This window comes from Scyliorhinus canicula, chromosome 7, assembly GCF_902713615.1.
Source record: "Scyliorhinus canicula chromosome 7, sScyCan1.1, whole genome shotgun sequence".
Classification (NCBI taxonomy): Eukaryota; Metazoa; Chordata; class Chondrichthyes; order Carcharhiniformes; family Scyliorhinidae; genus Scyliorhinus; species Scyliorhinus canicula.
The window spans coordinates 125638954-125657085 of record NC_052152.1 but is presented as its reverse complement, the minus strand read 5'-3'; the positions used below and the strand labels follow the sequence as shown (position 1 = coordinate 125657085).

Below are 18132 nucleotides of genomic sequence, written 5' to 3'. Positions count from 1 at the left end.
GCCTCTGGAGGAGCCTCCATTTCCAGTGGTTTGGGGGCCTGGATTAGAGGCTGACTGGCTGAGGTGCTGTGGTAGTTGATGGTGCAGGTTCTGATACCTGCTGTAGGTGACACCGGTATCATATGTAATGGGCACCATCTGACTCTACCAGATAGCTGTTTGGCTGTGGGGCATGACTGTGTGCCTCCATCAATTTGGCCTGGCCAAGTGAGGTCTTGGATCCTGACCAGTTGACCAGGTATTAAAGGGATGAATCTTTGAGTATTTTGATTGTAGTATCTTTTTCCCCTAGTCGGCGTTCCATGAGGGTGCCATTCACATTGATTTGATGTTTAGCTGCAAGAGGGCTTTGGCAATACGGCTTATGGTCCTGGTGTGCCTGGTAAACATCTGCTGTGCTGACGAAGGGCAGATCCTGTCTTGGCACATTTTGCAGGATGAGGAATGCAGTATAGTAATCTGTGCGATCTCAGGCACATTTCTTTAGTGGGTACTTGGCTGAGCATATCGCCCATTCTGCCAAGCCATTGGACTGCAGATATAGGGGGCTGCTCATGATATCCTCAAAGTCCAATGTATGTGCAAAGTAGCTAAACTCACTAGAGACAAACAGACCAGCGTTGTCGATCATTATTCTCTGAGGGATTCTATGTGGCAAAGTGTCTCTTAGACTTGATTATGACTCTGTTGCTTTTCATGTCCAGCAGGTGGTCTAGTCGACTAGGACCAAGTGCTGTTATAATTCCATTTGAAAATGTCAGCTGTTGTAAGTGACCATGGGAGGTCCAGGACCTTGTGCAGGTGCAGTGGCTCTTTGGCTTGATGCAGCTTGAATGCATTGCACGTTGCACATCTGGATACTTCCCTCTCCTTCTCAACATACCTGGAGGGCCAGGAAAGTGATGCATTTGCCATATATTTTATTGTTTTCAATCCTGGGTTCCCTTGGTGGAATTGCTGGGTATTGTATATCTGCAAAGAGGTGAGGATAACAAATCGTTGGCCACACAGTATAAGCCTATATTGTACAGTTAGTTATTCCCTGATGGTGAAGAATGTGCTCTTGGAGCACCGATTGCGGATGTACCGAATCATGTGGGATATTACAGGTAGTTTACAAATGAAGCCACACTTGAATAGATCTTTATATTCCATCATGTCTGGAGCCTAATGCTGCAGGGTGTATATATCTGGACCAAGGCGGATTCATCCCAGTATGATGCAGTCCTGAAGACCCAAGAGAGGCTTTACGCTTCGGTTAATAACATGAAACGAGAAGCTAACCTGTGTGAGAGTGACCACACCTTCCATGTGGATAGTTGGTCCACCATACGTCACTAGGTCCTCCTGAATGTTAGGATCTGGTGCAGCATATAGGTCAATTTTTCACAACAACTGCTTGGGCAGGCCGTTGAACTTTGCTTCAGTATCAATCTGTTAGTTTTGCATTGTTCAGGCAATGTTCAAGGTGATGAAAATTCTCACCCTTCTCTGGGATGGAGTTGACACACACACAGTGAGTGTGAGTGTTGTTGGAGGCTTAGTGGATTGGTTGCTCGGACTGAACTCCAGTTTGTTTACCTTGTTCATCTTCTGAGCCATTGAGCAGTGACCAGATGCAATGTTGACTGGCGTAATAGGAAGGCTGCTGTAGTTTGGATCAGCAGCATTTCGAAAAATGGTTCCATTTGCCACATTTGTCGGAACGTGTACCAAATGCAGTTCTGTACTGTGAGTGATGGTCACCACAGTTGAGTCAGGACATACCATGTACCACGAAAACCTCTTCTGTCCCACCTTAGCTCAATGCTGCTTTTTTCCGACTGCTCATTCACCATACAGATACTGATTACAGATTCCAATGTTAAATCTTACTCACGAAAAAGCTGCTTGCAGACAAGATCATTACAGACTCCACAAACAATTCGATCTCTCACAGGTTCATCAGTGAGGGTGGCAAAATGTATTTCATTGCTAGGATTTTTGATTAATCACATTTTTGGTTGGCAGTATTTGCATGTCTCTCCAATATGGTATTTTCTAATGGCATGCATATGTGCTCGAACATTTTGAACAATATCTTGGGATCCTCAATCCCTTCCTCTAATTGATAAACAAAAGATTCAAATTTCCTGATGGCCTCTGTGCCCACTAAGTTCCTTGCCTCCTTGGATTTGTCTGAAAGACCAGCACCACAGTGGATGTGCCACTCTTTCTCAAACTTTGTTCAATTATCCGCAATTGTTTTGTCGAACACAAGCGGGTCGATGCAGCAAAGTCCATGTGTCATTCTGCTAATTCCTGACACTATGTAGAAATGCGGGTTCCAATGACTGACGACTAAGGACTTAGAACAAGAACAGTTTATTAAATACTCTGTGCAGCTTTTACTTGCTGTGTGTCTGCCCGCATCCGGGAATACCCCCGCACGACTGATACATGACCACCTTTGAACCCATGTCATCCCGGCATCCATGTGACTACCCAGTCTACATCCCCTAAGTGTTAGTTTGCATTATTTTGTATTCGAGATGGCGGACTGGTTTATTTGTAATTTTTATCTCCCGTACTCTTTGAAACAAGTCACAATTAATAACCTTGGATTCCATTTCCAGCTGAAAAATTATCAGCCATGCTTCAAATCCTACCACCAACTTCTAGTCCAGCATCTCATAATCTGGTCACCTCACTGTCTCCTTCTGAGCTTCTCTCTTCTTCCATTTAGAATCATAGAATCCCTTCAGTGCAGAAGGAGGCCATTCGGCCCATCGAGCCTGCACCGATCTTTTGAAAGTGCACCCTGACCAATACCCCTTCCTATCCCTGTAACCCGACCGAGGGACAATTTAACATATCCATTCCACATGGCTTTGACTGTGGGGGGAAACCGGAGCATCTGGAGGAAACCCATGCAGACATGGGAAGAACATGCAAACTCCACACAGGCGCCCAAAGTCGGAATCGAACCCGGGTCCCTGGTGCTGTGAGGCAGCAGTGCTAACCATTGTGCCTCAGTGCCGCTCCTTTTCTCCAACCCTTTCTCCTAAAGGTTTTCTCACCGAGTCACTGGGCACTGCCTCATGTCCTTTCCTTCTGTTTTATCTATACAATGGCTATTGGCAACCATTTTGCCTGTGGAGAGCATCAGAGTTGAGGTATACGGGTCACTGGGTAGTCATCAGATTTGGAAATAACCCTGACTGAGATTACCCTTTGTTACTGATGTAGCAGTCCTACATACAAATTTGTAGAGGGAGGTTGCTAATATGGCCCTTCAAGGCTGTTCCTGTGGCCATGCTAGCTCTGACAAGCAAACTGGCAATTGAATCGTGGGATGGGATTCTCCATTGGCCAACGCTGAAATCACAAAATGCCAATTTGACATCAAATCTCGATTCTCCATCACCTCGACAGTGGCGCCAATGCACATAGAGTCGATACTATTTGCATGTCATTAGCGGGCCTGACCCGGTATTCTCTGGGGCTCCGCGATTCTCCTCCTCCGATGGGCCGAGTTCCCGACGGCGCAGATCGCATGTGGTTTCAAATTTCGGGAAACTGGCACAGTGGTTGCTGAGGGAGAGAGCGAGGAGGTGGGGCCATCACATGCGCATCATAAATGCCTGTGCCCGGTACCCAGGCAGTGTGCAGGACGCCTTTATCCTGGCACACTCGACAATTCCCGGCATGTTCAAGATGTGGTTCCCCCCACCCACCCCTTGCTGGGCGGTTAGCTCCTGGGTGACGGGAGTTATCCACTGCGACTGTGGCTGATGACCCTCTATGGAGGCCACAGACCGACGCAGAGACCCGTGACAACAACGCCCATACCCAGACTAGGAGCGTGATTGAGCGGTGCGCCAGCCTCCTGAAGATGTAGTTAAGGCACTTGGACCCGATCTGGAGGTGCCCCCCAGTATGATGCACAGAGGGCGCCCACATTTAGGTGGCTTGCTGCGTCCTCCACAACATCACACATCAGAGGGGCGATGTGTTGGAGAAGGAGGAGGAACGCCAGGCCTTGACAACGAGGAGAATGTGGCGAATGAGGAGGGTAGGCAGACATGGAGCCCAGGCAAGCACGGGAGGCTGCACGACGTTGTGCACCAGGACCAACGCATCCCGATTGCCTCCAGGTTCACCGACTGGGTGTGGGGGGAGAAGGGGTGGCGACGGTCAGGGGCTCTGACATCGCATCCCAACCCCATACTCACTCAGTTGCCCCACCCAATGGCCACTGCACCCCTCCCCGCCTGCAACTCCCCCCTTGATTCATACCTGCCGCACTCAGGAATGGGAGCCCTGGGTTTGCAGTAACACCAGGTCTGGTCCATGGGATGGAGGATGACGACAGCCTGCTTTGCGATGAGTTCTGGTACACCACATCGTATGACAATGTCTAATCCCTGCCCACGGTAGTACTTTCCACCGTCCAGCTGGATGATCCTACATGCGAGCTGTCCAGTCCATCACACCGTCCCTTCGGATCCCAGGAGTGGCAGTGGTGGGGATGGTCAGTTTGGGGTGGGGAGGCCCTCCCCCAACGTCAGCCCTTTCCCCTTCCCCCACCCTCCCATCCAGCCCATTCCAACGCACCCTCAGAGAGTGCACCGAAGCAGGTTGTAACAGTGGCAACAGGTATTTAATTTGAACGAATATATACAGAATTTTGCCCTAGCCCCCATAACTAAATTGTGCCCTGCACCCGTGCCAACTTAACCTGTGTCCAGCTTCCTAGGCTTACAGGCCCGAACGCTACATCCAGATGAATCCACAGATAATTAATTAATAATAATAATCGCTTATTTTCATTGACGTCGGCTTCAATGAAGTTACTGTGAAAAGATGATACAGCAGGCGTGGAGGCAGACTGCTGTGATTCGTGCCCTGCAACCTGGGCCCCGTTGGAGGGCGCCTTCTGGGGCAACCGGGCAATGGGATGGGTCTGGCTGCTGCTTGGGTGCCATGGTGCCGCCCTGTTCTGCCCCCTGCCCACCAGAGATGGGTGGGACGAGGGGAGAGTCCGAGGTTTTGCTGTATTTTGGCACGTGCCCCATTACCTCCTACCTCGGGTTGCCGATGGCCCTGCCAATGCCGATGGGACAGGGGTATGAAGGAAGCTATCCCCTGAGGCTCCCTGCACTGGAGTCCTGGAGGCCCGCTCTGATCTCGACCAGGGTCCACATGCTCGCAGCCATGGAGCATAAGGAGTGGATCATCTCCGTCTGGGACTGGGCCACATCATGCTGCAACTGTGCCACCACCTTCTGGGTCTGCGCCACATTGGCCAGTGACTGTGCCATCTTCCTCTAGGATTGGCCTACCAATGTCTGCGCCAAGTCGGCCTGCGCCTGGGCAATGCCGCCGATGTTCCCGCCATGGCCTGCTGTGACTGGGCCACGCTCAGGACCACTGCTGTGATTACCAGGTGGCTCTGGGACATGGTCGCCTGTAAGGTGGCAAACCTGTCCAGGCCTCGGCCAGCGCCTGCACAGAATTCCCCAGGCCTTGGACATGCTGATCCATAAACAAAACCGCCACCTTCAATGACTCCATCGCGTTGTTGGCCTGGGTGGCACGCATTTTCGGCACCACCGCAGTTGGACTGCACCTGCAGGTACTGAATGCTCGTCGACAACCTCTCATATAGTCCCGGCTCTGCGACTGCATCTCTTATATAGATAGGACTGTTTATTCCAGAAGCTCGAGACATGTCTGGATGGCACCTAGTCCCTGGGATCGGACTGTTGCCCGACCATCCACCCCTCTCGGATGCTCCCACCTCCACCTGCTGTACCGGGTCAACTGTGTGGTGAGCACCAGATAGTGTTCCAGGAGCCTCTTCACTGAAGTGCCCCACTGAGGTGAGTGTTTCTGGGATGGAGGAGGGTGTTGGAGATAGCTGTGACGCGAAATCTGTACCATCGTCAGACCCGAGCTCTGGGGCCTCCTGGGCCTCAGGTGGAGGGCTGGTGTCCCAGCCATAGTGAGGGGCCTCATGTCTGGCGGTCCTCCTCCTTACGGACATGGCGGCCGGTATAGGTACCGGCATGTGAACATAAGAACATAAGAACTAGGAGCAGGAGTAGGCCATCCAGCCCTTCGAGCCTGCTCCGCCATTAAATGAGATCATGGCTAATCTTTTGTGGACTCAGCTCCACTTTCCAGTCCGACCACCATAATCCTTTATTCCTTTATTCTCCAAAAAATTATCTATCTTTATCTTGAAAACATTTAATGAAGGAGCCTCAATTGCTTCACTGGGCAAGGAATTCCATAGATTCACAACCCTTTGGGTGAAGAAGTTCCGCCTGAGCTCAATCCTAAATCTACTTCCCCTTATTTTGAGGCTATGCCCCCTAGTTCTGCTTTCACCCGCCAGTGGAATCAAACTGCCCGCATCTATCCTATCTTCTATTCCCATCATAATTTTATATGTTTCTATAAGATCCCCCCACATCCTTCTAAATTCCAACCAGTACTGTCCCAGTCCACTCAACGTCTCCTCGTAATCCAACCCCTTCAGCTCTGGGATTAACCTAGTGAATCTCCTCTGCACACCTTCCAGCGCCAGTACGCCCTTTCTCAGGTAAGGAGACCAAAACTGAACACAATACTCCAGGTGTGGCCTCACTAACACCTTATACAATTGCAGCATAACCTCCCTAGTCTTAAACTCCATCCCTCTAGCAATGAAGGACAACATTCCATTTGCCTTCTTAATCACCTGTTGCACCTGTAAACCGACTTTTTGCTACTCATGCACTAGCACACCCAGGTCCCTCTGCACAGCGGCATGTTTTAATATTTTATCATTTAAATAATAAATTTTGCTGTCATTCCTACTGAAATGAATAACCTCACATTTGTCAACATTGTATTCCATCTGCCAGACCCGAGCCCATTCACTTAACCCATCCAAATCCCTCTGCAGACTTCCAGTATCCTCTGCACTTTTTGCTTTACCACTCATCTTAGTGTCATCTGCAAACTTGGACACATTGCACTTGTTCCCCAACTCCAAATCATCTATGTAAATTGTGAACAATTGTGGGCCCAACACTGATCCCTGAGGGACACCACTAGCAACTGATTGCCAACCAGAGAAACACCCATTGATACCCACTCTTTGCTTTCTATTAATTAACCAATCCTCTATCCATGCTACTACTTTACCCTTAATGCCATGCATCTTTATCTTATGCAGCAACCTTTTGTGTGGCACCTTGTCAAAAGTTTTCTGGAAATCCAGATATACCACATCCATTAGCTCCCCATTGTCTACCGCACTGGTAATGTCCTCAAATAAACTCCACTAAATTAGTTAGGCACGACCTGCCCTTTATGAACCATGCTGCGTCTGCCCAATGGGACAATTTCCATCCAGATGCCTCGCTATTTCTTCCTTGATGATAGATTCCAGCATCTTCCCTACTACCGAAGTTAAGCTAACTGGCCTCTTATTACCCGTGTTCTGTCTACCTCCTTTTTTCAACAGTGTGCCTACCTCCTTTTTCAAACATGTGGTGCTGAGTGGGGGATCACTCGCCCTCCGCATGGAGGGAGGGTATTGTGTGGGCCGGGGATTAGTGCTGGACCACAGTGTTCCTTACTCACCTTGGCCGCCCTGAGGAGGTTGTGTAGTTTTTTCCGGCATTGCTGGCCTGTCCGAACGGTGTTGCCCACTGCGCTCATGGCCTCTGCCATCTGCGCCCAGGCTACAGGGTCACCCTCCTCTTCTCCACGGCGTCCAAGAGGATCTTGAGCTCTGCATCTGCGAACCTCGGTGCTGCTCTCCTTGCAGCCATCTTGATGGCTGGGATGGATTGTGGGGGAGTGGAGTGTGTATATGCCTCTGCAACCTGTCAGTCTCATGAGTGTGAATCGCGCCACCGTTTCTCATTAGAATTGACTGTGTTCCACATGGCGTTGGTGCCAGTCCCTAGCAGAATCCGTCCAGGTGCGGCACCAGTTTTTCTGTCGTGAAATTCCACGAATTCTGCGTTGGCTTCAACTCAGAAACGGAGAATCCGCCTTCAGAGTTTCTGCTGGCTCAGTCACATGATGCCTTGCCAACTGAAATATCGGGGAACTCGTTCTCCTTTATCTCCATCAATTCTGCCAGCTCCCTCCTCACTGGCAGCTCCCTCCTCACTGGCAGCTCTCTCCTCACTGGCAGCTCTCTCCTCACTGGCAGCTCCCTCCTCACTGGCAGCTCCCTCCTCTGGCAGCTCCCTCCTCACTGGCATCTCGATCCTGACTGGCAGCTCTCTCCTCACTGCCAGCTAGATCCTCACTGGCAGCTCCCTCCTCACTGGCAGCTCGATCCTCACTGGCAGCTCTCTCCTCTGTCAGCTCCCTCCTCACTGGCAGCTCTCTCCTCACTGGCAGCTCCCTCCTCACTGGCAGCTCTCTCCTCACTGGCAGCTCTCTCCTCTGGCAGCTCCCTCCTCACTGACAGCTCTCTCCTCACTGGCAGCTCTCTCCTCACTGGCAGCTCTCTCCTCACTGGCAGCTCTCTCCTCACTGGCAGCTCTCTCCTCACTGGCAGCTCCCTCCTCACTGCCAGCTCCCTCCTCACTGCCAGCTCCCTCCTCACTGCCAGCTCCCTCCTCACTGCCAGCTCCCTCCTCACTGGCAGCTCCCTCCTCACTGGCAGCTCCCTCCTCTGGCAGCTCTCTCCTCTGGCAGCACCCTCCTCACTGGCAGCACCCTCCTCACTGGCAGCTCTCTCCTCACTGGCAGCTCCCTCCTCACTGCCAGCTCCCTCCTCACTGGCAGCTCCCTCCACACTGGCAGCTCCATCCTCACTGGCAGCTCTATCCAAACTGGCACCTCCCTCCTCACTAGCAGCTCCCTCCTCACTGGCAGCTCCCTCCTCACTGGCAGCTCCCTCCTCACTGGCAGCTCTCTCCTCACTGGCAGCTCCCTCCTCACTGGCAGCTCTCTCCTCACTGGCATCTCGCTGCACACTGGCAGCTCCCTCCTCAGCGCCAGCTCTCTCCTCACTGGCAGCTCTTTCCTCACTGGCAGCTCCCTCCTCACTGGCAGCTCCCTCCTCACTGGCAGCTCCCTCCTCACTGGCAGCTCCCTCCTCACTGGCACTCCCTCCTCACTGGCACTCCCTCCTCACTGCCAGCTCCCTCCTCACTGGCAGCTCCCTCCTCACTGGCAGCTCTCTCCTCACTGGCAGCTCCCTCCTCACTGGCAGCTCCCGCCTCACTGGCAGCTTCCTCCTCACTGCCAGCTCCCTCCTCACTGGCAGCTCGCGTCTCACTGGCAGCTCCCTCCTCACTGGCAGCTCCCTCCTCACTGGCAGCTCTCTCCTCACTGGCAGCTCCCTCCTCACTGGCAGCTCCCTCCTCACTGGCAGCTCCCTCCTCACTGGCAGCTCCCTCCTCACTGGCAGCTCTCTCCTCACTGGCAGCTCGATCCTCACTGGCAGCTCGATCCCCACTGGCAGCTCGATCCTCACTGGCAGCTCTCTCCTCACTGGCAGTTCCTCCTCTGGCAGCTCCCTCCTCACTGGCAGCTCTCTCCTCACTGGCAGCTCTCTCCTCACTGGCTGCCCCCTCCTCACTGGCAGTTCTCTCCTCACGGCAGCCCCCTCCTCACTGGCAGCTCTCTCCTCACTGGCAGCTCCCTCCTCACTGGCAGCTCCCTCCTCACTGGCAGCTCTCTCCTCACTGGCAGCTCTCTCCTCACTGGCAGCTCCCTCCTCACTGGCAGCTCTCTCCTCACTGGCAGCTCCCTCCTCACTGGCAGCTCCCTCCTCACTGGCAGCTCTCTCCTCACTGGCAGCTCCCTCCTCACTGGCAGCTCTCTCCTCACTGGCAGCTCTCTCCTCACTGGCAGCTCTCTCCTCACTGGCATCTCGCTGCTCACTGGCAGCTCTCTCCTCACTGGCAGCTCCCTCCTCACTGCCAGCTCCCTCCTCAGCACCAGCTCGATCCTCACTGGCAGCTCCCTCCACTCTGGCAGCTCCCTCCACACTGGCAGCTCCCTCCTCACTGGCTGCCCCCTCCTCACTGGCAGCTCTCTCCTCACGGCAGCCCCCTCCTCACTGGCAGCTCTCTCCCCACTGGCAGCTCCCTCCTCTGGCAGCTCTCTCCTCACTGGCAGCTCCCTCCTCACTGGCAGCTCGCTCCTCTGGCAGCTCCCTCCCCACTGGCAGCTCTCTCCTCACTGGCAGCTCTCTCATCACTGGCAGCTCACTCCTCACTGGCAGGTGTGTGCTCACTGGCAGCTCCCTCCTCACTGGCAGCTCCCTCCTCACTGGCAGCTCGATCCTCACTGGCAGCTCTCTCCTCTGTCAGCTCCCTCCTCACTGGCAGCTCTCTCCTCACTGGCAGCTCCCTCCTCACTGGCAGCTCTCTCCTCACTGGCAGCTCTCTCCTCTGGCAGCTCCCTCCTCACTGACAGCTCTCTCCTCACTGGCAGCTCTCTCCTCACTGGCAGCTCCCTCCTCACTGGCAGCTCCCTCCTCTGGCAGCTCTCTCCTCACTGGCATCTCGATCCTGACTGGCAGCTCTCTCCTCACTGCCAGCTCCCTCCTCACTGGCAGCTCCCTCCTCACTGGCATCTCGCTCCTTACTGCCAGCTCCCTCCTCACTGGCAGCTCTCTCCTCACTGGCAGCCCCCGCTCACTGGCAGCTCCCTCCTCACTGGCAGCTCCCTCCTCACTGGCAGCTCCCTCCTCACTGGCAGCTCCCTCCTCACTGGCAGCTCCCTCCTCACTGGCAGCTCCCTCCTCACTGGCACTCCCTCCTCACTGGCACTCCCTCCTCACTGCCAGCTCCCTCCTCACTGGCAGCTCCCTCCTCACTGGCAGCTCTCTCCTCACTGGCAGCTCCCTCCTCACTGGCAGCTCCCTCCTCACTGGCAGCTCCCTCCTCACTGCCAGCTCCCTCCTCACTGGCAGCTCGCGTCTCACTGGCAGCTCCCTCCTCACTGGCAGCTCCCTCCTCACTGGCAGCTCTCTCCTCACTGGCAGCTCCCTCCTCACTGGCAGCTCCCTCCTCACTGGCAGCTCCCTCCTCACTGGCAGCTCCCTCCTCACTGGCAGCTCTCTCCTCACTGGCAGCTCGATCCTCACTGGCAGCTCGATCCCCACTGGCAGCTCGATCCTCACTGGCAGCTCTCTCCTCACTGGCAGTTCCTCCTCTGGCAGCTCCCTCCTCACTGGCAGCTCTCTCCTCACTGGCAGCTCTTTCCTCACTGGCTGCCCCCTCCTCACTGGCAGTTCTCTCCTCACGGCAGCCCCCTCCTCACTGGCAGCTCTCTCCTCACTGGCAGCTCCCTCCTCACTGGCAGCTCCCTCCTCACTGGCAGCTCTCTCCTCACTGGCAGCTCTCTCCTCACTGGCAGCTCCCTCCTCACTGGCAGCTCTCTCCTCACTGGCAGCTCCCTCCTCACTGGCAGCTCCCTCCTCACTGGCAGCTCTCTCCTCACTGGCAGCTCCCTCCTCACTGGCAGCTCTCTCCTCACTGGCAGCTCTCTCCTCACTGGCATCTCGCTGCTCACTGGCATCTCGCTGCTCACTGGCAGCTCCCTCCTCACTGCCAGCTCCCTCCTCACTGCCAGCTCCCTCCTCAGCACCAGCTCGATCCTCACTGGCAGCTCCCTCCACTCTGGCAGCTCCCTCCACACTGGCAGCTCCCTCCTCACTGGCTGCCCCCTCCTCACTGGCAGTTCTCTCCTCACGGCAGCCCCCTCCTCACTGGCAGCTCTCTCCTCACTGGCAGCTCCCTCCTCTGGCAGCTCTCTCCTCACTGGCAGCTCCCTCCTCACTGGCAGCTCGCTCCTCTGGCAGCTCCCTCCCCACTGGCAGCTCTCTCCTCACTGGCAGCTCTCTCATCACTGGCAGCTCACTCCTCACTGGCAGGTGTGTGCTCACTGGCAGCTCCCTCCTCACTGGCAGCTCCCTCCTCACTGGCAGCTCGATCCTCACTGGCAGCTCTCTCCTCTGTCAGCTCCCTCCTCACTGGCAGCTCTCTCCTCACTGGCAGCTCCCTCCTCACTGGCAGCTCTCTCCTCACTGGCAGCTCTCTCCTCTGGCAGCTCCCTCCTCACTGACAGCTCTCTCCTCACTGGCAGCTCTCTCCTCACTGGCAGCTCCCTCCTCACTGGCAGCTCCCTCCTCTGGCAGCTCTCTCCTCACTGGCATCTCGATCCTGACTGGCAGCTCTCTCCTCACTGCCAGCTCCCTCCTCACTGGCAGCTCCCTCCTCACTGGCATCTCGCTCCTTACTGCCAGCTCCCTCCTCACTGGCAGCTCTCTCCTCACTGGCAGCCCCCGCTCACTGGCAGCTCCCTCCTCACTGGAAGCTCTCTCCTCACTGGCAGCTCTCTCCTCACTGGCAGCTCTCTCCTCACTGGCAGCGCTCTCCTCACTGGCAGCTCCCTCCTCACTGGCAGCTCTCTCCTCACTGGCAGCTCTCTCTTCACTGGCAGCTCCCTCCTCACTGGCAGCTCCCTCCTCACTGGCAGCTCCCTCCTCACTGGCATCTCTCTCCTCTGGCAGCTCGCTCCTCACTGGCAGCTCCCTCCTCACTGGCAGCTCCCTCCTCACTGGCAGCTCCCTCCTCACTGGTAGCTCCCTCCTCACTGGCAGCTCCCTCCTCACTGGCAGCTCCCTCCTCACTGGCATCTCGCTGCTCACTAGCAGCTCCCTCCTCACTGGCAGCTCCCTCCTCACTGGCAGTGGGATGTGTAGACAGACAATGGATGTGAAGGGGTTTTATGTGATGGGCTGGGCTGTGTTCACGACTCTCTGTAGTTTCTGATGGTCTTGGGCTGAGCAGTTGCCATACCAGACTGTGATGCAGCCAGATAGGATGCTTTCAATGGTGCGTCTGTTAAAATTGGTAAGAGGCAATGTGGACATGCTGAATTTCTTTCGTTTCCTGATGAAGTATTGGCACACATTGTGCTTTCTTGGTCGTAGCGTCGATGTGGGTGGACCAGGACAGATTGTTGATGATGTGCACACCTAGGAATTTGAAGCTGTCAATCATCTCCACCTCGGCACCATTGATACTGACAGGGGTGTACGATACTTTGCTTCCTGAATGACTAGCTCCTTAGTTTTGCTGACATTGAGGGAGAGATTGTTGTCATTACACCATGCCACTAGGTTCTCTCTCTTCCTCTTGTACTCTGACTCATCGTTATTCGAGATTCGACCCACTGCGGGCGTGCCACCAGCAACGTGTCACCGCGACAGCACCACTTGATCACCAGCAGCTCTTAATCAGGTTTAATATCATGGCCTCTACTTTCCACCCACCTACCCTAGTCTCAGGTTTCAAACCTCCCCAATCTCAGGGTCTAAACCATTCCACTCAGTACCCCCCGCCTCCAATATAGGGTCTAAACTCTCCCACCTCGCTCCAATATCTACTCTCTCCCTCCAGCCTCCCAAGCTGTGCCCATCTCTCCAGACTCCAATCTCTCGCCCCACCTCTCTCACCAGTCTCCGGACCTCGCTGGCCTCTCTCAGCGACTTCCTCACACCCCCTGCACTTCCCTCGATGACTCTCCCACCCCCTACATTCGCCAATATTTTCTACATTGCCACGGTCCTCGCTGCTCCTGAGCCAACTTCTAATCTGCACCAGGAAATGGTCACTTTCTGTTTTTTTAACAAACATTTTATTAAGGCGTTTATGCTTTTATAACAACAAAAGATACAAATACAAATGTAAAGATAATCTCTCACTGTTCCCGCCTAAGCTAAACAAAAATAAGCTATCTTCCCCTGCCCACCCCTTTACTCCCTTATTGAATCTGGAAATGGTCACTTTCAGGAATAAAGGATGATAAGGTCAGGGCGAAGGAGGGAAGGGGATAGAGGGGAAAGGGGAGGAGGAAAGCAGAAGAGTGGGTGAAGGAAAGGGGGTGGGGAAGTAAGGAAGGGGGTGAAGATGAGGTATGGAGGGGACGTAAAAGAGGGGAGGAAGGGGGTAAGGAGGATGGGGGATACAAGGGAGGGGAATAAGAGGGTTTTGTGTGACGTGTGTTGTGGGATGGAGGGGAGAGAGGATGGGGGTGTTTGTGGGTTGTGGTGAGTGTGACCCTAAATATTCCATACATTATCAGCTGGGTCTCGGGCTGATTTTAGCTGTATGTGGTCACATTTCATTATGAGCACTGCAGGATGACAAATTGATAACAATGATGTCAGTTGATAACTACCATTTGGCATCACAAGTGAAAATGAAATGGAATGATATCTAGACTTCTGAATGAAAGTCTGAAATTAAAATAAAAGGGCAGCATGGTAGCTCAATGGTGAGCACACTTACTTCACAACTCCATGGTCCCAGGTTTGATTCTCGGCTTTGGTCACTGTCTGTGCGGAGTGTTATGGGCCAGGGTTTAGAGAACCCCAAAGTGTATCATGGAGTTAACCTGACCCACAACTTTTAATAGACTGTGGTATGGGGAGCACACGCCCACTCTACAGGTGTGGTACAGCAGAAATGGAAAAGTATTTTTTAAAGCAAAACAATGTTTATTCTATTAACTCAAGTTAACCTTTTTAAAACATACAGTGAACATCTTAGCAACCATTAATTCAAATACAACCCCCAAAGAATACAACACTAAGTAATCCTTAAGCTGTTCTTTTAACATCCATAAGACAAAAAAAAACTTTAAAACGCAAAGATCCAGTTTAAATTCACTACTGAGAGCTGTTATTAGTTTTAAGTCACCAAAGGATTGATTTACAGTCTTTAGATTACAGAGAGAGAGACTAACACCCCTTCTGGCTGTGACTGCATCTATCCAGCTCTGAAAATGAAACTAAAGCACACCCTGCAGCAAACAGCCTAAAACGAAATAAAAAGCTGACAGACAGCCCATCTCCATCCACACTCTGACATCATTGATAAACACCCATTTCTTAAAGGTACATTTCTTAAACACCCATTTCTTAAAGGTACTCTCACATGACAGGAGTCGGCACGTTCTCCCCGTGTCTGCATGGGTTTCCTCCGGGTGCTCCGGTTTCCTCCCACAGTCCAAGGATGTGCAGGTTAGGCAGATTGGCCATGATAAATTGCCCTTAGTGTCCAAAACGGTTAGGTGGGGTTACTGGGTTGCAGGGATAAGTTGGAAGTGTGGGCTTAAATGGAGTGCTCTTTCCAAGGGCCGGTGCAGATTCGATGGGCCGAATGGTCCTGTACTGTAAATTAACAATAATAATAATCATTTATTGTCACGAGTAGGATTCAATGAAGTTACTGTGAAAAGCCTCTTTGATTCTATGGTATCAAATGATGGCAAAATGAGTGCAGTTGGCATTAAGGGAATGCTGATAAAAGCAAATGATGGCAAATGATATGAAAAGCTTTGGGTGGGTGTTCTGTTCAAAAACTATCCTTATTGATGACTCTGGCCTATTTCACGTCTAGTTGTGTTTTATTTACAGGTTGCATCAATGACCGGAAGAAACAGTTGTGGCATCTCTTTAAACCTCTGATTACACAGAAGAAATAGCAGTGGTGAGCAGCACTGTAGGAACTGATGATAAGTGCATACTCTGTAGTATCCCCTATCGCACATGGGCTGGTAAACTGTACATGAACTGTAATACAAGGCAGGGCACCCTGTCTGCAATTGTTGTGTGCCCCTGTTTAGCAGTCTGGTATCTGACACTGCAGTAATAAATCTAATCTCTGCAAGATGATATAGAGCAGATGCTGTGCATAGTTTCTGCAGGCTAAGTTGAATGTCACTGTAGTTCACTCAGATTGTTGCTTCTCTTCACTGCAAACTGTGAGCCAATTGGAAACATTCAGCATGATCTTTCCTAGATTTATGAATGGATGATCACTCAAACCTCAATGTATTGGAAACAATATAATAAGATTTAAGTAGAATTGCATGGAGGTTTCTGCGGCAGAATCTAGCTGGGAAACAAAACCTGGTTTCTCCCAAGAATGTGGAGCACTCACAGAGACAGGACAGTATTGCATCCAGGAGTCAGTCTATACCTAGATTGTAACATACACCTGGGCACCACATCTTAGACAACATACATTTTACAAAATGTAAGGGTTACCCGGTTCTCACTGTCATCGTCTGCTGTTAGGAGACAGCCTCAGAATGGAGTGGGTAGCCTTCTCACCTCATTAACATTGGCAGTTTTGAAATGGGCCTCTGACATCATCGCCATCTCATGCATTTTTCAGGCAATCAACTCCTTTTAATATGGGAATTGAGTAGAGCAACATGAATCAGACTTTGAATCCTATTTCAACTGGAATTGGCCAGAGCTGCACAATGCCCGGCTCCATAAGAAATGGAACGGAAGTGGTCCACTAAAGGTGAGTGTTGAGTCATTTTGATGGACCCCAGGACGTCAGATTACACCCACATCCTGGGTAGCAACCACCACAATCCGGTGGCCCCTATATCTTGTGCTTCAAATACACAACTTGCACCAATAGGGAGCATTTCAGTGTGAGAAATTATACCCTCATATCTTTGAATCCACTGGCGAGTATCTCTAGTTGGATATATCTCACGTTTTGTCACATTAGCTCCTCCTTCAATTGTCCAACTTGGTCAACAGCCTTTTCCCATCTGTAATCATTTCAGGAAAAAAAGGTGAATGAAAAGCGTTTTCATTTTCCCCGCAATATCGCAGCAAATTCCTGACCAACGTTCCGTGACTGGAGATCACAAGAAACTGGCAGAATGTTGACAACACAAATTCTCCAGTGAATTTATCACATGACTGATAATTCTTATTAAAATGGAAGATTGACTAATTTCAGAGTACAGCTACTTACAGAGACAGTTAGCCATGCCAGCTTGAAATGGAGAGCACTCGCTGAGCTTTCTACCCGACAGGAGCTGCATGTTTTAAATGTATAACCAATCTATTAAACTGTTCAAAACTCGAATCGAGACTGACTTCACTGATGGGCACAAACCTAAAATAATAAAAAAGACGTGTCTTGACTCTGATCAACAAAAGAAATCAGCAATGACCCACTCAAAGTCTGCTCAGAGTGATGCACTGGAAATCAGGACCAAGCTCAGTGCGACGCAGTTAATAAGGGCAGTGCTCAGTGGACGTACTGTAAATCAGGGCAGTGTTCCGAGTGATGCACTGTAAATCAGGGCAGTGTTCCGAGTGATGCACTGTAAAACAGGGCAGTGTTCCGAGTGATGCGCTGTAAATCAGGGCAGTGTTCCGAGTGATGCACTGTAAATCAGGGCAGTGTTCCGAGTGATGCGCTGTAAATCAGGGCAGTGTTCCGAGTGATGCGCTGTAAATCAGGGCAGTGTTCCGAGTGATGCGCTGTAAATCAGGGCAGAGTTCCGAGTGATGCACTGTAAATCAGGGCAGTGTTCCGAGTGATGCACTGTAAATCAGGGCAGTGTTCCGAGTGATGCACAGTAAATCAGGGCAGTGTTCCGAGTGATGCGCTGTAAATCAGGGCAGTGTTCCGAGTGATGCGCTGTAAATCAGGGCAGTGTTCCGAGTGATGCCGTGGGCAGCACGGTAGTATGGTGGTTAGCATAAATACTTCACAGCTTCAGGGTCCCAGGTTCGGTTCCCGGCTGGGTCACTGTCTGTGCAGAGTCTGCACGTCCTCCCCGTGTGTGCGTGGGTTTTCTCCGGGTGCTCCGGTTTCTTCCCACAGTCCAAAGATGTGCGGGTTAGGTAGATTGGCCATGTAAATTGCCCGTAGTGTCCTAAAAAGTAAGGTTAAGGAGGGGTTGTTGGGTTACGGGTATAGGGTGGATACGTGGGTTTGAGTAGGGTGATCATTGCTCGGCACAACATCGAGGGCCGAAGGGCCTGTTCTGTGCTGTACTGTTCTATGTTCTATGATGCGCTGTAAATCAGGGCAGTGTTCCGAGTGATGCGCTGTAAATCAGGGCAGTGTTCCGAGTGATGCGCTGTAAATCAGGGCAGTGTTCCGAGTGATGCGCTGTAAATCAGGGCAGTGTTCCGAGTGATGCGCTGTAAATCAGGGCAGTGTTCCGAGTGATGCACTGCAAATCAGGGCAGTGTTCCGAGTGATGCACTGTAAATCAGGGCAGTGTTCCGAGTGGTGCACTGTTAATCAGCACAGTTCTCAGTATGATGGACGGTAAATCAGGACCATG

The 18132-nt window shown here is 52.2% G+C and overlaps 1 protein-coding gene across 1 annotated transcript in view; it reads left to right on the top strand.

Moving 5' to 3' along the window:
- ttll9 (tubulin tyrosine ligase-like family, member 9) overlaps nucleotides 1-16916 on the top strand; it is a 130310-nt gene extending 113394 nt beyond the window's left edge. The window contains exon 12 of the mRNA XM_038802878.1: nucleotides 15437-16916. Coding sequence (XP_038658806.1) covers nucleotides 15437-15504 — 68 coding nt within the window. The 3' untranslated portion in view covers nucleotides 15505-16916. The remainder of the gene's footprint in view (nucleotides 1-15436) is intronic.
- The last annotated feature ends 1216 nt before the right edge of the window (nucleotides 16917-18132 follow it).